The sequence below is a fragment of the Miniopterus natalensis genome, chromosome 9, assembly GCF_054644295.1.
Source record: "Miniopterus natalensis isolate mMinNat1 chromosome 9, mMinNat1.hap1, whole genome shotgun sequence".
Classification (NCBI taxonomy): domain Eukaryota; kingdom Metazoa; phylum Chordata; class Mammalia; order Chiroptera; family Miniopteridae; genus Miniopterus; species Miniopterus natalensis.
In genome coordinates, this window is record NC_142089.1 from 76,136,214 (window position 1) to 76,159,533 (window position 23,320).

General features: G+C 42.3%; 1 protein-coding gene and 1 pseudogene across 2 annotated transcripts in view; one reads left to right on the forward strand and one right to left on the reverse strand.

Moving 5' to 3' along the window:
* Positions 1-4,172, reverse strand: part of CDYL (chromodomain Y like) — a 153,799-nt gene extending 149,627 nt beyond the window's left edge. The window contains exon 1 of one of the 2 annotated variants that reach the window (XM_016213003.2): positions 3,981-4,172. In XM_016213003.2, the coding sequence (XP_016068489.1) occupies positions 3,981-4,004 (24 nt within the window). In that variant the 5' untranslated portion in view covers positions 4,005-4,172. The remainder of the gene's footprint in view (positions 1-3,980) is intronic. The other variant, XM_016213004.2, reaches the window with a different exon arrangement.
* Positions 4,173-11,595: 7,423 nt separating this feature from the next.
* On the forward strand, positions 11,596-12,835 carry LOC107537065 (small ribosomal subunit protein RACK1 pseudogene; annotated as a pseudogene).
* Positions 12,836-23,320: the final 10,485 nt, after the last annotated feature.

Here is a 23,320-nt window from a genome sequence, read left to right on the forward strand (position 1 = left end):
TTTCAAAATACACACACATTAGGCTTTACTGCCCCTCAATCAACTTTAGAAGTCAAATAACTCTCTCCTTGTGATCTCAATCTTTTAAGAGCCAGCTACACCACACACAATAGACACTGGTTTATCTTAACCAAGATCCATAGAAGGTCTCCTGATCTTTGTGACTTCCATTTGAACTACACATGCAGACTTTACTTATAACTGTGCTTTTGGTCAACGTACATAAAATCCTTGTGGTACACAAAAGAAAGGAGCAATCGTATCCCAGAGTTATGAGATTCAAAAGACTTCCCTTTTCCTCAATTCCTGATTCTTCTTCCAAACTAATCAACTTTAAGACATTTTTAAAAAATAAGCCAGGAACAATTTCATTCTTAAAAGCTTACTTCCATTTTTGATTGACTGAAACATACATGTGTTGGATGTTTTCTCTAAAGGCTAAGACTAGATCACTGAGATCCTGCTGAAATTCAAATTAGCTATTATAGTATTCTCAAGGGAAAACCCCACATCCACTGAGAAAAAAGAAATTAAGATATACAAATAAGGAGAATGCTTCTTCCATGTTATTAAAAGGAAAGAGTGGAACCCAGAACTTCAGGCTCTAAATCTAGAGCTGGGATTGGAGCAGAAAGTCTTCAATCACTCCACACTCTACCCTCCATATGTCCTAACCCCAGAGTAAACCACAGCTCCAGGGCAGATCATCTAAAGCAGAGGTCAGCAAACTAAATCCAGCCCACTGCCTGTTTTTGTAGAACCCATGAATTAAAAATGGTTTTTACATTTTAAATGATTTTTTTAAAAGATTATTTCATGACATGTAAAAATTATATGAAAATTTGAATTTTACTGTCCATAAACAGTTTTATTGGAACACAATACTCATTCATTTAGGTATTGTTTATAGTTGCTGAGCTGAGGAGTTACAACAAAGACTGCATGGCCTGTAAGGTTTACAAAATTAACTATCTATAGGCCCTTTATATAAAGTTTGTGGACTCCTAATCTAAAGGATGCTTGTCTTTTTATGAAAGCTAGTAAGTTCTTAACATGTCAGTCAAAAATCTGTCTACCCTAATCCTAGCTGCTGGTGATGCAGGTAGTAAATCTACTGAAGCCTTCAACTAACAGTAGCTCTTCCAATTTTGGAAGGCTGATGGGCTAATGTTCCACCCCACCTTGTCTAGGCTCTGACCCCTTACTTTTTATTCACAAGTCATAATTTCAATAACCATTTAAACATTTACTAAGGAACTATTACCATATATCAGGCACCATCCTAAGTGTTGGAGATCTCATTTCTTTTTAGGTGAGAAATCAAAGGCTTAGCAATCAGGTAACTAACTTGCCCAAGTTCACACAGCTACTGCAGATCTCTGCTCTTACCATACACCACATTACTTCAAAAAGCAAGACTTTGAACTTCCTCTTTTGTCTCAATATATTCCTCTAGAATTGGGGAGTCTGAGGCCAAACATGAAATTTCTATTTCGATTTAGGCAAAATTGGACAAAACTAGGCAACTAATGTCCCATGACTGGCTACTAAAGTACCTTAATGCTCTCCCCAGCCTTGTCAAACAGCTTGTCAGCCTGGAGTGTTCGTTTATGACTGCATATCAGTTCTGCCTCACAAATAATACTGCGTTGATTAAAAAATATACAATTCTGTCTTTAGAAAACAAAACCAGGCCTTAGGGAGGCATGTTAGATCAGTTAAAATAATAACCATCACTTACTGAGTTTTCACTACAGGAACTATGTGGGGAGTGCTTTACATATTGTTTTTAGTTAAACTTCACAGCTCTGGGAGATAAACATTGATCCCAATTTTACAGATGAGGAAACTAAGCCTTCCAGGTCAATTTAACCACGGCAACAGGGTTGGGATTCAATAACTATGTTCTCTGACTCCTAATTCAGCCTCTCAACCACTATGCGGAACTTTCAAATATCAACTTTCAATCATAATAGGGTCAAAGTGTTGCCTACAAGTAAAGGAAAACTTAACAAAACTTACCCTGAAAGATACTGCCCACCATATTATTTAATATCACCTCAACTATACTTCTACAACTCTTTTTCAAAATTAAAACAAACCCAGGATCAAAAATTCAATTGTGCAGGTGTATCATTCCTTTGCAATGTACTTATTTCTTCCCCAACAGATGTTCTTTGAGGGTATAAACCATTCTCACACCCTTCTCTCTCCCCATGAAACCTCGATGACAGGCATTCAATAAACATGCTGAATGAACAGAAACTGCACATTTGATTTATTAAGGAATTCTTCCAGCAAAGTAGTGAGTAGAAGATATACAGCAGCACCAAAGAAAGAACTACATGTAATTCTTTATACACTAGTAAATATTGTTTTCAGGATCGTTTTTATACGCATAAGACACAACTAATGTATAAGGTGCCACCTTCACCCAAACACTGATGGAATGAGCTAAGTGTGCATTTATAATCACAAAAGTGAAGAGTGTATACTCAAGCCTAAACTATTAAAGAATAATCTAATGAAGAAAACAAAACCCCTCACATCCTCATATTGTGTACTTTCCCAACTGTACGTCTTAGCCTGGAAGACCTTCTGCATCTTAGCCTCTGCTTCTAGAACTTCCCTGTACACAACACTTTTCTTCCTAGAAGGGAAGTTTCTTGAGAACAAGGAGTGTTTTTCTCCCTTACATACCCAAATGATCCAAGATAGTATCTTCAATACAGTAGGGCACTGCTACTCTACAAAGTGGTTGAACAGAATGGAACATTTTCAGTGCCAGCTAAGGTACACTGGCCATATACAATTTAAGAGGAGGTAACAGCCTTATCTACCATTAATTCTACAGAAGGCAGCCTCCTCCTAAAAACTATTGCAAATACTTGCTTTTAAAAAAACCCAAAAAGTTATTAGAAGGCTATCATGGTTGGCAATAGAGCTCCATTCTGTGCCATTAGCAATAATATGCCCACAAGACAAGACACCTCGGGGGGGCTGACCTGGTACTTACGAAGGGCCAAGGGGCTCTACTTGTTATAGACGCTTACTTAAGTCCCTACATACTCAGGTCCCTAAAACACATCATAAAGGTGAATCCAGAGAGTATCCAGAAGTTTTAAGTCCCTTATGAAGATATATTTACAACTACATATGAAACAGAAGCCTCATTTATCCAAAAGAACAGAAAGCCTTCCAAGCTTCTGTACTCCCAGGAAGTCCGCTTTGAAATACGTCAAGAAGTTACATCGAAGCATACAAAATATGTCTAAAGATCCAAACTGATAACTCCAAAACTTGAAGTTGAAGACGGCAAAACCACCGCCCATAACTAGGAGTTTTGATTGTGCCCCTTCTTACTTTCAACGCTGAGGTGCAAATGAATGATGGTGTTATCAGCGTTAAATTTAAATTTTCCTGACTCTGGCCACAATGCTAACCTAATTAAAGCATGTGGTCAACGTTTGGCATTTTCGGTGCGATATTTTGCATCGCTTTGGCTAGCAGCAGAGTCGAGAGACAGTTGCACTCTTCCTCATGCTTCCCTCCCCCCAAAGCCAGAGGCAAAACCCTCTCCAAAACGCTTTATTAAATGGACAGGAAAAACACCCCCGCACCGCCCACAGACCCCGCCAAGCGCTAACGGGGGCTTCAGGGCCAGCCCCCTCGCCAAGAACACTCTGGGCTCAGTCTGAGCAAGTCGCTCGTGCAAGCGCTACTTCCCCACGGCCGGGACCCCCCACCCCCAGGAGCCTGACAACTCCGGGGAGCCCCCCCCACGCCCGACGCGTGGCTCGGACTCCCCTCACACACATTTCCCGTCCAGCAAACTGCTGCGGAGGGGGAGGGGGCAGGCAGCAAGGCGGGCACCGGTGGCAGAACCGGCCGTCGGAGTGGACACTGCCCGGGCCGGGCAGGGGCAGAGCGGGGTCGCGAGCGAGGACGGCCCGAGGGTCTGGGAGGGGGAGGGGAGGTACCTCGTACAGCTCCTCGGAAGCCATGGTGGGCAGTGGAGTTGCGGGCAGGCGGGAGGGGCAGGGTTGGGGCGAGGCGCCGCCGCCAGGCGGCCAACACTTTGTTTCAGTTGGGTCCCTGCGTGGCCTGCGCTTCCTGCTCCCGCTCCCGGCGCCGGGTGCCCCTGAGGAGCCTCTCACACTCACTGCCAGTGCGGGCCGGCGGCCGCCGCGGGGTTGTGCGCAGGAGCAGCTGCGCAACGCGCCCTCCGCGCCCCGCGCTCACTCCCCGGCAGGCCGGCTGGGGCTCGGGCTCATCGCGCCCCGCAGCGGAGCGGGGCCGGGCCGGGCTGGGGCGGGCGCAGAGGCTGTTCGCGGCGGCGCGGCAGGCTGGCTGGCTCCGTGGCTCCCCCTCTCCGGTGTAGAGCTAAAATCTTCCTAGTTGCGACCAAAAAAAAAAAAAAAAAAAAAAAAAACCTGCCTCAGCTACTGAGCATGCTCAGTGCGGCCGCTGGGCCGGAGGAGCCGCACTCCGGGTTTTCAGACCGCCCGCGCCGGAGAGGCGGGGGAAGCCGGCGGGGCGGAGCGCCTGAGGGGAGCAGTGGGCCCGGCTCCCGGCTGAGGTGGGCGGGTGGCCTGGAGGAGCGAGCCGACAGGAAGGGGTGTGGCCAGGGGCCGGTGGGCGGGGCCTTGGCGGGACGTGGGCGGTGCCGCGAGGGCGGTGGGCGGGGCTCTGACTTCCCCGAGTCCCCTCGCGGAGGTCCGATGGAGCCAAGGCACCGCCCACAAGCCCGCCCCGACGTGGGCGCTGGGTGCCAGGGCCCGGTGCCCACTGGGGCAGGGATCTGCGGGCCCGAAGTTGAGCAGGCGTGTCTGTGGGGTCGAGCCGGCCCGCGTCCGGAGCCCACTGCCCCGACGGCAGCGGCCGAACCACAATCGCACAGCTTCCCGCCTGGAAGACGCCGACCGACCGCCTCAGTGCGCCCGCCGCGATCGCCCGTCGGGGACCCGGCCAGCCAGGAGGGGACCGGCGGCTCGGCCAGGTGAGCACCCCCCGGCCCACCACGTGCCCGCCTCCCCCGCGGCAGCCGCCAAGACCCGGAGCCCGGACCACGTGCCCCGCGGTGTTGCCCGGCGCGCTGGCTCGGCGGCAGGCCGGAGGTGGGAGCCGGGGGCGGGAGCCCGGCGCAGGCTGGGCGGTGCGAGGGCGCGGCTGCCTCCGCTCTGCCCGCGGCTTCCCCCACTCCAGGCCTCCCAGTTCCTCTCGGCGCTTCCACCTCCTCCAAAGGGGAGCTGGGAGAAGGGGTCGGCATCTGGACTCCAGGGTTCTAAGGGAAGGAAAACTGTCAGTGGGGCTGTGTTTGGGGGGACGGTGTGGACAACTACAAGACAGGCTCTCTCATCGGAACAGCGACGAGCCGGCCCTTCCTGCGCTTCACAGGGGACGGGGCAGCGGGACGGCGCTGGCTGGCCGCCGGCGCACACCTGCCGGAGGCGCCCTGGACCTTTCCCAGCCCGCGCGGAGTGAGGAAGGGGCTTCGGGGCCGACCCTCGCGAACAGCCGGCGACGCCAAGGCTTCCGGCGTCACGCGGCGGAACTTCTGCGCGGGGCGCCGCCGAGACGGCTCGCGCTCCACCCCCCGCACCTGGACGCCGCCGGGTCCCACGCTCCTCCCGCGCGTCCCCCGGCCGCCCGGCCCCGGCGCGCTGCCTAGCTCCAGTGCCCGCCGACCGCCGAGCCACCGGGCCCCTCCCACCGGCTTTCTTCCGAAAGGCACGTTCGATTGTGCCCCAAAGTCCAGTGGAACAACCACGAGGCTTTTCGCAGACCGCTGAGCTCCCCGCCCTCCGCACGCCCGGGAACGAACGCGGCGCCCGCTCTCCAGTCCCTTCAAGTCGAACCACCGCTTTCCTCGGGCCGGTGCCTCTGCCTGCAATTCCCTCGGCCTCGGAATGCCCCCTTTCAACCTTAAACTCCAGGTCTGACGTCACACACACACCCCCCCCAAAAAAAGTCGCCTCTGACTTCCAGGGCAAAATTAGTTAGTCCCTCGCCAGCGGCTCCTGGAGCGCTCAGGCTGCTTCGCTGCAGCACCTACTATCTCAGTGTTTTAACTGTTTCGTCCACGCTTCTCTCCCACGTCCACTTCAAGACTATGGCCTCCCAGACCTCGTCACAGTTGACTCTCCAGCCCTGGCATCATTCTCTACATACAAAATAAGTTTTTGTTCAATACATTGGAATTCCAGCGCTCAAAATAAAGCCCAATACGCACACATCCAATTCCCATTACCAAATGCAAGTCCCCACCTCCTTCGTCAAGGCTCTTTCAAGTTCCGCCTCTTTCCCTGAAGGCCCAGCCAATTCTCTCTCCCTCCTCCAAACTCGAGCGCCTCTGTCCTCTCACTTAATTTCATTATTCGCAGCATTTGATTGTTGCCTCTCTAAGCACACAAATTGATCAACATAAGTTGTAAGCTCCTTGAAGGCAAGGACTAGTACTTTATCTGCCAAGTCTCAAAACAATTAGCGCACAGTACTAAAAAAAAAAAAGTGCTCAAATACTTGGAGAAGATAGTTTTAAAAATCACACAAAATATAACTAAAAAAAAGGAATCCTCAATCTAAAATGGACAGACACATCTCACATATAAATCTATATACAATGATAGACTGATATAAAAATAAACTATCTTTTTCTCATGGCCACCACAAGTACAGAATTTAAGCATTCACAAGTTGCTCCACTGTGTGCTTAATGGGCTGTAATGTTAAATATATTGTCTCTAAAGTCTCCAATACTGCCATTGTTACCAAGGGAAGGGAGAAAGAAACAAGGGTAGAAAGACATCCACAGCAGCCACACTTACTAAGCTAGTATATGTTTGAGCTATATACAATCCTAGGGTAAGCTGACTTTCCCCTTTGTGGGGGGAAAAAACGGGGTGGGGGAGGGAATTACAGCTTTAAAAAGTTAACTCCAAAAGTCAATTTACATGGACCTTTAATCCCGATGACCTGGCTTATTTATGATTCTATGATTATTCGTCAACATTAAAAGAGTGTCTACAGGGTAGAGGGCACCTCCATAACAAAGCAGGAGTAAACTATTCTTCTTAACTCAGCTCCAACTCTCTCTCCAACAATTAGTTGGTTTCCATCTTAATTAAGAAAACTGGCCGAGGAGACTTACCAGTCTAAGGTACTCAACTAGTGACTGAGATATTGACCGAGTCTTCAACGGTCCACTCTGTTCCTCTCATCTGTCCTCCACCGGAACCACACACTGGTTTATTGAATGTTACTTTGCTTACGTTTATATTTTACCTCATCAGGTCAAATTCTGCTTTCTTCCCTCACTTTTTTATATAAACAACATTTTATCAGTGCTCCTAATAGAATTATGTCTAAGATTATCTAATGGCTTTGAATTTATACCACCTTTTATGAAATAGTAGAGCTTTGCAGTAGTTACCATGACCACACGTGTGGGTGCTGTGAGAGTACTTTTTCAGTAAATTGAGAATAAAAGTGAAATCACATTCCCTAAACACATCAAGATAGATATCTGCATTGTGCCAAAAATACATGAAACACGATAGTATGTACTAATAAAACACTAATCTTAAAGATTATCGAACTAGTCAACAAGCAAGATGACACACACATGCAATGAAAATACTACACATCTACGAGCAATAAGCTTCAGCTGTTACCTGCAGTAAGCCAGTGGTGGAGACCAAAGTTCACCAATTCACTCCTTTTCCAAACTTATCTGAACCATTGGTAGTTGACAATCAGTTTCACTCAAGATAAGACTCTTCAAATCTGGAGTCAAAGCTGTTTCCAGCTTGGCAGAACAAAGACTAATACCTTAAATTCGAAGTTCTCTCCTTTTCCCATTCAACAGCCCAACCCATCAATTCTTCCATTCTCCCAAGAATCTGCATTTCATCTACATTTGAATTCTAAGGCCCGGGAGAGGAGATGGGGGATGGGACCGGAAAGACAGAGGGAGCCAAAATCTAGCAACTACTACTCTCAGATCCAAAGGCATTTTGAGGTTGAATGGCTGTGAAAAAGCTGCTGATAGTGATTCCTTCATCAATTTTGCACCCCAAAAGCATAATCTATTTTGGCTACCGTCTCCAAAACCCAAAATTTAACTGTAGTTTTTAATGGAACAAAAGTGACCTGAGCTTTTTTTGTGCACACTGTGGCCAAAGAGAAATTAAATACCCTTCTAGTTATAGAGTATCCGCTCTACAAAATTTGAGGAAATTCCTACCTCTATTACCTACTCAAAAGAAAGTAAGAAAATGTCAAGCTTAAGAAGCAAAATAAAAACATAGAGAACCAGTCATAAAATGAATTCAGATGCTAGGGTCTTTTCTGAACTTGAGCCAACCAACGTTTCCTTCCCAGAAAGCTTAAGTTGGAAACCAGTGCTCTTTTTATTTCTAGACAACCAACAACCTCTGACTCCTGGTTTCGACTGCCACTTCCTTCCCTGGCCATATAGTCAATTTCCCCATTTCAGCTGGCAGCCTTTCCCTGCCTGCATCCACCTTGGACCCAGCTCTTATTCTCTCTTTTGTTTAGAAGCTAGTACCTAATCCAGCTGCCACACTGCTGTTTCCTGGCCACATGCCACCATTTATTTAGTCTCTTTGCCCTGGTCCTATCAATGCTGAAACTTCTTCACATTTGATTTGACCAATTTCCTCTTAGGCTGAGGTTCCACCATTGCCCAAACCTCATCTATTTACAATTAAGGGTAATTTTCTTTCTAACTAGATTTAGAGTTTAACAGCAGTTCTTTTTTCTATTTAGTTAATGATAATTCTACCAAAAAATTTTTGTAATATGTTTTTATTGTATTTTCTTTTGATTGATGTAATTGATTAAGATGGAGGAAGTTTTTCATTTATAACTTTATATATTACCCTACCTTCTGAAAAAAGAAAATAACTAAAAGTTATTAAGAATAAACAGCCTCAAGGTACTGTCATGACATCCTGGTTGACTTTAGACCAGGGCAGTAATTCATTTTGGATTCCTGAAAAAAACATTTAATGTAAATGTCCCTTGAGTTATTGTGATGGGCACTTAATGTTTGTCACTCTAGTGAGACCATCCCAGTAAACTCATTACCTTCTGGCCTTTACAAGAGAGAGAGATTATCAATGAGAGAGAGCACCCAGGCAGAAGAGTGTGGACCATCTAGCTGGAAAGGAAAGTGGGAACACCAGGTCCACCAAGCACAGTGGAATCCAGAATTAGCACAGGACCAGAGCAGATGGGGGTTGAATATAAGAGTAAATGAACCTGAAAACAAAACTATGGCCACACAAGCAAATGGAAACATGTATAGGGGCTTCATTTTTTAATCACTAGTATTGTCTAGTGCAGATGTCCTGGACTTGTGTCCTCAGACAGGTAACAGCAGGTTCACTTTGCAGCTTATTAAAAGTACAAATTCTCTACCCACTACCCACATACTGGCACCCAGCCATTTGTGTAACAACTCCAGGTGATTCTGATACATGCTAAAGTTTGAGAAGCACTGATTTAGACGTTTTGCTTGTTTCTTTGTTGTTGTTTTTAAAGCCAGCTACAGATTTCAAACCATTAGTGAATCTTTAGATTATTTTAATAGATCTTGACTTGCATTTTTTAAATGAGACAGGATGGAATGGATAGAATGAGATGGACTTGGGAAAGAATCAGCGTGCAGACATCATTTTACTAGGGTGAGCATTGTTTTCATTACACACACACGTATGGGTATATACATGTATTTATATTTATATATACACACACACATATATACACAAGTATATTATGTACTAGGTAATAATGTAAAATATATTTCTTACATTTTGATTGAGATAAAACATTTTGAACGTCAGTGTTTGTGAGATGGACCCCTGCAAAGTTGGATTGCTAATTATAAATGAATGATATTGCCGAAGTGCTCTAAAACCACTTTCTTAAATGGTTTAATGATCTCTTTTTTTTTGTACTACAAATGTGTATTATTTCTCTATGAGTACGACAAAGGTGTTCAGAGCAGGTACATTTCTGAATTATCACATATTCTAGAATAATATATTTTGAACTAATGAGGATTTACAGTATATATTTTAGGCCTTTCTTTCTAAAGAATGTAGCAGTATTTCCAGAGTATCCCTAATAAAATGTAAAGTGAATGCAGTTTACTTTGGTCAACAGCAACATTAAAAACAAACAAACAAAAACAAATAGACCTAACCCGTTTGGCGCAGTGGTTAGAGTGTGGGCCCAGGGACTGAAGGGTCTCAGGTTCAATTCTAGTCGGGCACATACCAGGGTTGCAGGCTCATTCCCTGGTCCAGGTTGGGGCACATGCAGGAGGCAACCAATCGATGTATGTCTCTCATATTGATATTTCTCTCTCTCTGTCTCTTCCCCTCCCTTCCACTCTCTCTAAAAAATCAATGGAAAAAATATCTTCAGGTAAGGATTAACAAACAAACAAACACAAACAAGCACTTACCCTGTGCTGGGAACTGTTATAAGCACTTTACAAATCAATCTCTCAAATTCAACAAGCACCTAATAAAATTTATAGCTAACATTTACAAAAACCCTAAGTAAGCACATCCATCCATAAAGCACCTTTTGGAATAGGCACTACTGTTTGCATTCCTAGTAAGTGAGGAAACTAAAATTCATATTCAGGTCCAGGTAACTCTGGGGCCTGAATTTTGAACCATTAAGTTATAGTAAGTCATTCATTCAAGGAATATTTCTTGACCACTTTTTTTGTGCCAGGTCCCTTGCTAATCAATATATGTACATAACATCACTCCTTCTCCCAGGCAGCTAATAATCTATTGGGCTAGATAGACATTACATTTTCAGGGAAAAAAGTCTTCATTATAAATCAATAATAATTGCAAGAAGCTGTGAGCTCACATGACCTGGAGGTGAGTCTGGTTTGCTGCCTCCCCCAAAACAGTGTGCATCACCCCTTGGACACTCTAGATATGCTTGGGCATAGCAAAGCAGGATCATTGAAAAGTTACTTTCAAATAATTTGATACCTTTAAAAAAAGCATCTAGCCCTGCTGGTGTGCTCAGTTGGTGGAGCGTGATCCCATGCACCAAGAGGTCACCAGCTGGATTCTCATCAAGGCACATGCCCAGGTTGTGGGCTCGGTCCCCAGTGGGGGCCCTTCAGGAGGCAGCCCATCGATGTGATTGATGTTTCTCTCTCATCAATGTTTCTATCTCTCTCCCTACCTCTCTCTCTCAAATCAATAAAAACATATCTTTTAAAAAGCATCTAAATACCCATATGGGAGAAAACAGCACCTTGACTTCCATGCGATTGCAGTATAGCATTAAAAAAAAAAGAAATATGAGACATTAAAAATGACATAAAGAATAAAACAAAAAAGTATGTTTCTACTCCCCAGCTAAGGATAATATTTCCATATTCAAGCCAATACTTGGCAGACTTTTGAATACGTTATGGAAAGTAGGGAGTATACCATATTCTGTTCAGTATTTAGGCTTATTTAGTTGTTCTTTAGCAAAGTATTTTATACTGAATTTAGAGTTACAAAAATATTACAAAGATAATATAGAGATTTCCTATACCCCACACAGCTTCTCCTATTATTGACATCTTACATCAGTATAGTACATTTGTCACAATTAATGGGCCAATATTGATACATTATTATGTATCAACTTGGTTGTTAATATATGAGGTTCCTAAGTCATATGTAGTGGGCATTTATAAGTCTAGTGACTGTAACTGATGTGTGTTCAGTGTTAAGGACATACAAAATGGAAACCATTCTCGGCTCCTCTCTCTAAGGTATCCAGGTCCATCCTCGTTGCTGCAGGGACACCTGCACCCACTGCCGTCATGACTGAGAAGATGACCCTTTGTGACACCCTCAAGGGCCACAATGGCTGGGTGACCCAGATCGCTACCACTCCCCAGTTCCCAGACATGATACTGTCTGCCTCTCAAGACAAGACCCTCATCATGTGGAAGCTGACCAGGGATGAGACCAACTACGGCCTCCCACAACGTGCTCTTCAGAGTCATTCCCATTTTGTTAGTGATGTGGTCATCTCCTCAGATGGCCAGTTTGCCCTCTCTGGCCCCTGGGATGGAACCCTTCACCTCTGGGATCTCACACTGGGCACCACCATATGCCAATTTGTAGGCCATACCAAGGACATGCTGAGTGTGGCCTTCTTCTCTAACAACTGGCAGATTCTCTGGCTCCCAAGATAAAACCATCAAGTTATGGAATACTCTGGGTGTATGCAAATACACTGTCCAGGATGAGAGCCTCTCAGAGTGGGTGTCTTGTGACCATTTCTCACCCAACAGCAGCAATCCCATCACCGTATCCTGTGGCTGGGACAAGCTGGTCAAGGTGTGGAACCTGGCAAACTACAAGCTGAAGACCAATCACATCAGCCACACAGAGTACCTGAACACTGTGACTGTCTCTCCAGATGGATCTCTCTGTGCTTCGGGAGGCAAGGATGGCCAGGCCATGCTGTGGGACCTCAACAAAGGCAAGCACCTTTATGCACTTGCTGGAGGGGACATCGTCAATGCTGTGCTTCAGCCTTAATCGCTACAGGCTCTGTGCTGCCACTGGCGCCAGCATCAAGATCTGGGACATGGAGGGCAAGATTATTTTAGATAAATTGAAGCAAGAAGTTATCAGTACCAGCAGCAAGGCCAGGCCACACCAGTGCACCTCTCTGGCATGGTCTGCTGATGGCCAGACTCTCTTTCGGCTACACAGACAACTTGGTGCAACTGTGGCAGGTTACCGATGCACCCGCTAGAAATATATAGCAAAGCTTTAGAAATAAAAAACTGACTTGTAGAAAGAAGAAAGAAAGAAACCATCATTATATAGCTAGGAGACCTGATTTACTGGGTACATTAGAATGACTGGTAACTAGGGTATCGATGGCTCCTTTTAAATTACTAAAGGATGTGTTAAGGAACTTGTTGAATTGAAGCCAAATTAACAACAACAAAAAATACACAAAAAACCTCTCAGATTGTTTTGGGGGTTTTATTTTTGGAAGTATGGGAAGGAATTAAAAGGCCACCTAAATGAGAGCAATTTAGAGCTTGCTATAGCAAGGGAATCATCAACAATCACTTGTGTTGGGGAGAGACTTAAAGGTAGTCATAAGAGTATGAAAGCTTATAGTGAGAAGGGAAGTTGTCAGGTATGCTCTGATTAGAGGTTGTTGTCGTGGGGAAGCCAGCAATCAGCTAACTAGAAGCAGGGCATCTCATGTTATTGATTTGGAAGCATATTTGGCTTTTTCTGGTTGTTTCTGTATTGGAAGTGGGAAGCAAAACATGGAGATCTGGGAGTCCACATTCTGACTATTCTAGAACAGTTGCTAAAGAAAACATGGTTGGCTTCTGGATTGGTTGTTTGAGAGTTTTTTTAAAATTTTCTCTCAGTATTTTTAATATATTTAGTCTTCTGATTTTCATTGTTTCCATTGAGAAATCTGCTATATTTTTGTTCCTTTGAAGGTAACCTGTCCTCTTGCTATTTTTAAGATTTTCTCTTTGTTTTTGGTTTTTGGCAGTTTTACTATGATGTGTCTAAGTGTTTTGTGTATTTATCCTGCATTGGGTCACAGGACTCATTGAATCTATGTACTGATATCTTTGCCCAGTTTGGATCACCTATTATCTCTTTCTCATTTCTATATCTCTATCTATCTCTGTCTCTGTCTCTATCATCTCTATCTCTATCTCTATCTCTATCTCTATCTCTATCTCTATCTCTATCTCTATCTATCATCATCTATCTCTCATCTCTATCTATCTCTATCTCTATCTCTATCTCTATGTCTCTCTATCTCTATCTCTGTCTCATCATCATCTATCTATCATCTCTATCTATCTCTATCATCTATCTCTATATCTCTGATCATCTCTATCTCATCATCTCTATCATCTATCTCTAGTTCTTTCTTTGGAAGAGCAGAAAATTTTATTATTATTGTGCTGAACTAAAACGTTCATAGGAACAAGCTATGAAAATTATTTACTTAGTTTTACATCTTAAATCTAAATAAAAAATTTTCACCCATTATCTCTTAATGTTACTGCTACCTCAGTCTCTTCTTCCCTTCTTCCCTTTTTTAAAAAAATATATCTTTATTGATTTCAGAGAGAGGAAAGGAGAGGGAGAGAGAGAGACAGAAACATCAATGAGGAGAGAGTCATTGATCAAGCCCGCAACCAGGCATGTGCCCTGACCGGGAATCGAACCCTGATCGCCTGGATCCTAGGCCGACGCTTAACCACTGAGCCACGCACTGCCGGGCCCCCTTTTTTTTTTTTTTGATATATCTTTATTGATTTCAGAGAGAGGAAGGGAGAGAGAGAGAGAGAGAAACATCAATGATGAGAGAGTTGTTATTGATCAGCTGCCTCCTGCATGCAAACTGCCATCTCCTGGATTATAGGCCAGTGCTCAACCACTGAGCCACACCTGGCCAGGCTCTTCTTTCCTTCTCGAGGTCTAATGAATATATGTTAGAATGCTTCACATAGTCCTACATGTCTGTGATCTTTTCTGATTTTTCTGTTTTGTTTTTCCGCTTCATTCTAGGTACTTGATTCTGACTTATCTTTTAGTTTACTAATTCTCTCTTCAGTTGTGTCTGATCTGATCTTACACTTTTTTGTTGTTGTATTCTTTAATCCAGACTATCCATTTGATTTATTAGTTTCTTTGTTCTTGGTTGAAATCCTCAAAACTAGTTTGGTTTTCTTAATCTCCTTGACCTTAATAATATATTTATTTTGAAGTTGATGTCTCAAACTCTAATATTTGTAGCCTCTGTGGGTCTGTCTCTATTATCTGCTGTTTCTATTGATTTTAGTACATGTTATTTTACTTTTGTGTGTCTGATTATTTTTGTATGTGCAGATGTTGTTTTTGCAAACTTGCAGAAACATTTAAAGTCTGGGATAATGCTATCTTTTTCTCCAAAGAGGATTTAAGTTTGCTTCTGCTAGCTACCTAGGTGCTCAAATACTCAAAGGTCACCTAAACCCAGTTTTATGGATTGAGATAATTCAAACCTGAGCAACAGTCTCTCAGAGTGCTTACTTCCAAATTACCCTTTTTCCTAAGATCACTTTGAACATTCTAAAGGAGACTTTTACCTTAATATTATAACATATATTTGGACATAGTCAGAAGGGTGGGTAAGATCCAACAGTTTCATAACACTTTACAGTAAATTGAGAACATGTTAAATTTCCATATCAAGGAATGGAGAGAGGCCAATGGACTTTATTTATTAGGGGTAAGGTGGGGCTGGGAGTTGGGTTGGTTGGAATGTAATTACAGAAAAATACATGAAGTGAAGCCTCACTGAATTATCTGTGTGGTTTTTTCCCCCTGAAAGGTAGGCTTATATTTGACAATTCAATCTATATTGAGCCCATGTTTTTCCCTCTTTACTACAAATCTTTCAACCAAGTATTTTCCTTTCCTGCCAGATTTCTTCTTGGTCCCTTTATGCTAATTTCCTCATAGTGTAGGTTCAGATTTCTCACTCTGAATAGCTCAGTTTCACATGTACCTTCTTCCTCTATGCTGAAAATAGATGGCCTGTCCCCTACTTTGCTGAAGCCTCTTCTCGTTTCTCTATTCCCTGCTAACTCCATGAACATTCCTCTCAGGGGTGGAATATTCCCCTATATTAGCAGACCATGGTCAAGTCCTGCTCTGGCCTGTGAAATCATTTGGTCTGGGCCTACCAAGGCAACTGCAGATGGGACTTGAAATTCAATGTCTAGCCACTTTTTTCATAGCTAATTTTTAAGTTGGTAATTTTGTATGCCCCGTGGATGATGTTATAAATATCCAAATGGCCCTTGACAGAAAAAAGGTTCCCCACCCCTGCATGAAGCAAGCTTTTATTCTGACCAATCCACAAAGGACTAATGCCATCAGCTTTTAGCACTAAGCCCCCATCAACACTGCACATCCTCAGAAAGCAATGTAAACTTTTATTTATCTTTGGGTATGTTTACTACTTGGATCATTATATATATTTTTAAATTACCATTCTGTTCTCTGTCTTTGTGCTTATGTATGTTTGACTGCATCTCCACTCTCTGCTTTAGAGAGAGAGCTCCAGAAAGAGTTTTAGCTAACAGTACTCTGAACCCATGAGCTCCCAGAACAGACAGTTCAGTGATGATGATAAGGTCAAAATGCCATTAATTCAACTGGTACATTTTCTCTCTCTTTTTAAAAAAATTTCAGCTTTAATGAGGTATAATTGACATATAAAATTATAAGAGATTTAAAGTGTACATTATAGTGATTTAATATATATATATATATACATTGTGACAGGATTTCCCTCCTTTAGTTAACACATCCATCACTTCACATATTTCTCTCTCTTTTTTGTGATAACATTTAAATTCTGCTCTCTTAGTATTTTTCAATTATACAATACAGCGCTACCAACTATAGTCACCATTTTTACATTAGCTCCTCAGACCTTTTTCATCTTATCGTGCAAAGTTTGTTCTATTGCTGCATTCTTACAATAAGTTGTTATGGAGCCCTGAGCAGGGGGGGAGGGTCTTCTTTCTTGAATATGAGAGGATATGACTATCCAGCTGAGGTCAGTGCATGTGGATAAACAGTTGTCCCGATCCCAGGATGACCGGTTTGCTTCAGCAGAAGAAACAATAGGCTTGTTTTGGGAATAGAGGTAAATGAAACCGTAATCTGTTTGAGGAACATTATTGTCAAAGTCTTATACCTTCTGAAATAAAAAGATCAATGAATGATTTCAGATTAAGCACTAGGATCTGCAAAATTACTAAAAATAAAAAATTCAAAATCATTTTAATGTCAAAGTAAATTATGGTATATCTGTGTAATAAAATATATATATTTAAGTATATCTTTATTGATTTCAGAGAGAGGAAAGGAGAGGGAGAGAGAGAGATAGAAACATCAATGATGAGAGAGTCATTGATCGGCTGCCTCCTGCACGCTCCCAACAGGGGATCGAGCCCGCAACCCTGGGCATGTGCCCTGACCAGGAATTGAACTGCGATCTGCTGGATTCTAGGTCAATGCTCAAGCGCTGAGCCACTCCCGGCCGGGCTAAAATATGTACATATTAAAGATGGGTAAATGCATATATCTTAATATTAAGTGAAAGGACCTAAACACAATGCATAAAATATCCCTGGAAGGATAAACACACATAAAAAATTATAAAAACTGGAAATAATCATTTTTATTAAGGAGGCAAACTGGGTGACTGAGGGGCAGAAACCAAGGAGACTCTTTTTTGTTGTTGTTTTAATTAAAGATATGTTTTTATTGATTTTTTTTTTAGAGAGGAAGGGAAAGGATCAGAGAGATAGAATCATAGATCAGCTGCCACATGCACGCCCCCTACTGAAGACCTAGCCTGGAACCTGCAACCGGGGCATGCGCCCCGACCAGAAATGGAACCAGGGACCTCTTAGTTTGTGGGCCAACGCTCAACCACTGAGCCACACTGGCTGGCTGGCCAGAGGAGACTCTTCATTCTGTATCTGTATCTTCTGAACTTTAAATTATGTGAATGTATTACTTATTTTTAAATGAAAATAAATAAATAAAATGAAGAACCAGGAAATATAAAGGCATGTGCAGTATAATTTCAACTTTTCAAAAATGTACATAGAAAAATATCTAACAGAACTATGATAAAATGCCAACATGATTCTCTCTAGAATTACAGGGTTTTTATTTCTTCCTGTATTTCTGTATTTTCCAGAGTTTTATGTAAGCAAAGTTATTTTTAATAAAACAAATTTTATTTGAAGATAAATGAAAAATATAAAATTTTAGGAAACCTATTTTAGAAACCTTTGAAAAGTTTACATATTATAATCAAGTTTTTTTTCCACTTAGTGATAAAGCCATCCTTTGGGAGGATTTTAATGTTTATATAAATGAATAAAATTTATAGAATACCTTTACTTCAAAAGTTGTATGCAGAATAGATTCCTCTTTCCATAAGAAAAGAGAGGATTTATATTCATATATGCATAACCCATGGACACAGACAATAGTGTAGAGAAGGCCTGGGGGGGTTCGGGGGCAGATGTGGGTTGGCGGAGATCAATGGGGGAAAAAGGGGGACATTTGTAATACTTTCAACAATAAAGACAAATTAAAAAATAAATAAATAAATAAAAGTAATAAAAAAAGAAAAGATCATTTTTCACTTAAAGAATGAGACATATTCTGAGAATTAAGAGAGTTGAATTCTCACGGTGGGTCTGCCATGCGACCTTGGACAAGTAATTTAACTTCTGTCAGATAATTTCAATTCTGAAACAAAGACCCTGGGTTCTTTGAATGTCTAAGCATTTGGGGTAACATGGGATAACATTTTCAATAATATTATGCAAACCGGGGAAAATGCGGGACATCTGCAATACTGTCAACAATTTTTTAAAAAGAAACACACACAAAATATTGTGGAAATCAACTTTAGTTTGCCAACTTTCTGTTTTATTGAGAAAAATTATTACAGCAACAACAAAACCTGTGACATACCCTCTACCATATATTATCACCATTATTTCATAAAACAAAGGAATTTTAACACACAGACAAAGGAGAGTCATAATAGCAAAATATAGGGTAATCCTTTAAATTGTATTATTTAGTTTCACCAAAAGTTCATTATAAAAATGTTTTTCTCATTTTCTTGCAAGCCTGTGTTTGGGAATCATTTGCTTAGATGAGGACCATTTTAACTCTAAAATAGTATGGTTCCAGATGTAGAAATATGGGACAAAGTTACGTTAAATAGCCTGAGCTTATATTCTATACATTTATTCATATTAATCAATTATGGATGCAGTGGTGGCCCAAACCAATCATTTATGCTCCCACAGAGCTTAAAAAGAAAGTGATTCTTCAGTTAATGAGTAACCATAATAGTTTTATTTTTCAGTGCACATTGAGGCCAGGTACTTGCCTACATGTTCTATACTTCACTGAATGTCACAATAAGCTATGAGGTAGGCAAAAGGAACTCCATTTTATTAACAAATTTGAAAGTGACTGAATCTGCACAGTTGATTGGATAGGAATTCAGTGTTCTTAATTCCAAAACCCATGTTCTTTTCATTTCCTCTATCAAAGTAATTTGCTTTCTTTGAATATTACATTGTGCGTAGATGATTTACATTCCCAACCTCTGAGGGACATAGAAGATGTTTGAAATCCATCCTTGCCCTCTAAGAATTTAAATCAGGCCAAAGAGGCAACACACACACACACACACACACACACACACACACACACACAGATATTCTCTACAACACAAGGCAACATAAATTGGGCTGAATGGATAATGCAAATAAAAACTACAGTAGGTGGTGCCAGAGGAGGAAGCGGGGCACAGGGCGGCCTGGGGACTCTAGAGCAGCACCCAGAGGACCCAGGGAAGAATCCACCCGCTGTTGGGGTCCTGGGCACAGATTCGCCAGGATTTAACCCGGGCTGCCCTGGGGCCTGTCCGATGAGCACGCAGGGCGGTGTCTGCTCTGGCCCAGCAAGTAGCCGAGCTGAGCTGAGCCCACTGTGCTCCTGGGGGGGGGGACCTAGCATCAGATAGTGGGAACACCGCCGTCCAGGAGCCCAACTGTGCCCATTACCTGGCACGCTGCTGAAGTTTGGTGGTTAGTTAGGCTCTTCACTGAATGTGCTTTGGGCACTTTTGTATTAATTTTAGGGTAAGCTGCTTTTGGACACTATGGGCTGACTTACCAAAAGTCTAGGAAGAAAGGCCCTTGTTTTGCAGCAGCAGGTCCAGGTGACTGTATACGGAGTTCTGTTATGTTCAATAAGCCTGGTTGGAGGGGGGAGAAAATACAGTAGGGAAACTTGAGGGGAAGGTAAAACCACAGAACTAACTCAGAGCGTTTCAAGGGAAAGAGGTGGAAGAAGAATGTTTATTTCAAAAGAGGAAAGGCTGTGTGAGCTCAAGTTTAGAAGGAAACTATTGCAGGGAGAATGAACAGAGAAGATTGAAGTGAAATATGTATGTTGGGCCACAGTGGCTCATAAAGCTGGGAAAATTGGTTGGGCCAAGCTGTGGAAAGCCCAGGCTGCCAGGCCAAGGACCTTAAGACGCTGTGGTCAGCTGAAGGCTTCTGATGGGCTGAGCCACTGGGCAACCGCTGCCCTCGGGAAGGTTCACCAGGAGTGAGGCAGGGGAGCGGGTGGGCGCAGGAGCTGGGGCAGAAAGAGAGGACGGCAGTTTATTGGAGCCGTTAACAAAGAGGCGTGTGAACTAGAGGAAGGAAGAAAGGAAATCTGGGAAGAAGCAACATTGCGGGACTTTGTGATAGGTTTGGTATGGAGGGTAAGTAGGAAGATGGGGGGCAAAACTAGTATCTGAAGATCTGAGCTGCTTTATTTAGTAGGAGAATTATGGTAACATAGGCTAAAAGGGGGACATAGACAAAGTTTGTTTTGGAGAAAACAAAGAGAATTTAATTTTCGACAAAAGTCCTGGGAGGCAGCTTAACGTGACAAATGAGTTTAAATTTTATTTTTGCAATGTAATTGCTGAGAACAGGGCAATTTTCTGTACCTCTCTTATTCCTAGGTTTTCTAATGGTAAAGTAAATGTGGTAAAACCCACCTATATGATGGTTCAGAGGATTTTAAAAGCACCTGTTTGGCCCTGGCCTATGTTATTCAGTGGTTAGAGCACCGGCCCATGCACTGAGGGTATTGGGTTCGATTCCCTATCAAGGGCATCTCCCTGTGTTGCAGGTTCAATCCCTGCCCTGGTTGGGCAAGTGCAGGAGGCTCTCTCTTTCTCTCTCTCTCCCTCCTTTCCCCCCTCCTTCCCTCCTTCCCTCCCACTCTCTCTAGAAATCAATGGGAAAAATATCCTCTGGTGAGGATTAACAAAAATAAAAAAATAAAAGCACCTGTTTGTAGCACGTAGCATATACAATCAATAAGAAATTTTTTTTGTTAGTGCTAAGTCATATGATAGCGCTAACAGATAAAGTCGACAGTAATTATTAATGGTTGACACCATGAATTTGAGGTGCCAGTGTAATTATCCAGTAGGTAATCTGAGCCTAGAGGCTGGAACTGAAGTGAATATTCAGAATGGAGAGTCATCTGTTATGAGTGATTTTTGATGCTTTAAGGATTAGTTATCCCAGAGCAAGCGTGAAGGGAGAAGCAGCCGGGCTGAGTGCTGAACCTGGGAAATGCTCATAGTTGGAGGGCGTGAGGAGGAAGAGAAAATGTTAAGACAAGACTTAAACAAAGAGAGAGAGCAAGAGAAAAAAGAGGCTGTAATATTACAGAAGTCAGGGGGTGATTTCAGTAAAGAAGTAGCAAAAGTTTCCAAACGCACATGAAAATGCATGTAGAAGAGGCACGCACCACGAGTCACTTAAATTTTAGAGCAATTTCAAGAATGATTGTCAGGAACATACGTATTAAATAGGACTTAACTAATAGGATGCTTTTCAGGAGTACATATTTCTCACCTTCAAGGACAGACTTTCTAATTAGAGTAATCACATATTACTTTAATAAATGGGAAGGGTTTATAATCAGCATACTAAAGTACTCAACAGAGCAGTGCTGGATTATGAAGATAATCTAATGGCATTTTAATATGCACATAAGAATAAAAGTTGTTGGGAAATAAATCTTTAATATTCAAATATTCCTTCTTACAGATTATACTCTTCATTTGTTTAATATGCTCAGAGAATAAAGACTAAACTTTAAACACTCTGACCAAATTGTCACAAAAGCCAAATGATACAGTTCAACTGATTTTTGAGATTTTACTGTTTTGCATGTTGATGAGTCCAAGAGCTAAATGACCAAGATCAAGTGCCTGATGTCTGCTTCTTCTGGTTTGCATTCATGACTTACATACACCTCTGAAAATCACAGCCAAGCATTATCCCCAAGGCCCAGCTGCTACAAGTACTGGCCAGTGATGCTAGGGAATGAATTCAATTCAACTACAGCTGATTTATAAAAACAAGTTGGTTTACAAAATATAGGCAATATATAAAAGAGATAAAAGAATTTGTCAAAGAGAAAAAGAGGTAAGGAAATTATAGCAAGGATAAAATTATTACAGAGCAATATATTCCTTTTGCTAAACAAAGTTCGCTCTAACTTTCCTAGTGGCCAGAGCAAAGAAGAAAAGACTCCAAGTTATGAGATTAGATTAGTGTTGTTCATAAAATAAAAAGTTGTTTATTAAAAGCCATCGTTTTCCTAAAGCTGCAGCCCGAGGGCAGTTTCTCCAATGGGTCCTCACAAAGGGGACTCTGCAGTATGGCAGATTGGGTTTCAATACAATCCCTGTGTTAAAAATAATGATGCATTTCTTTAGGGTTAGGCCTGATAGCATCCCTCTATGTATGTACAATTCAGTCAAGTTTGTTCTGCAAGGAGGCAAGTACTTGTGATCTAAACACAGTGCTCACCCGGCAGGGCCTGGCTCAGCGGTTGAGCGTCAACCTAGGATCCAGGCGATCGGGGTTCGATTCCCAGTCAGGGCACATGCCCGGGTTGCGGGCTCGATCAGTGACTCTCTCATCATTGATGTTTCTACCTCTCTCTCTCCCTCACCTTTCCTCTCTCTGAAATCAATAAAGATATATTTAAAAAATAAATAAATAAATAAATAAATAAATAAATAAATAAATAGATAGATAGATAGATAAATAAATAAATAAATAAATAAATAAATAAATAAACAAACACAGTGCTCTAATGATCAGGTTTGATCCAAAGATAAGCTTTAGGGTATCCAGCAGAATGGATAATATGCATACCCTTCAGGGAATTCCCACAAATATTGTTTCTCAAAAATCAGTATTTGCTAAAGGATTGGATAGCAGGGTGTTCAAGGTTGCATTATCTGGTGAGAGGCCAGAGTGCAGATATGTGATTAAGGGCAGGCACACATGCCTTGATCACGGGCAGACCAAGGGGAGGGACAAGGTACATTTGTGAAAACAACCTAATCCTGGTGAGCTCACATGTGGGCAATCACATCCAAGGGAACTCATAGTCAGGTATGGACAAGACACCGTTTGAGCCTGCTGTCTCAGTTTAAAATGATAATAAAGATCATTAAATATATATATATTATTTTGGTTCGCAAGGTTTCAAATACAGTCTCTCCCAGTTTGTCTGATTTAGTTCTTACTGCAATATGATGAGACAGGGTAGGTATAATCATCATTTTATAG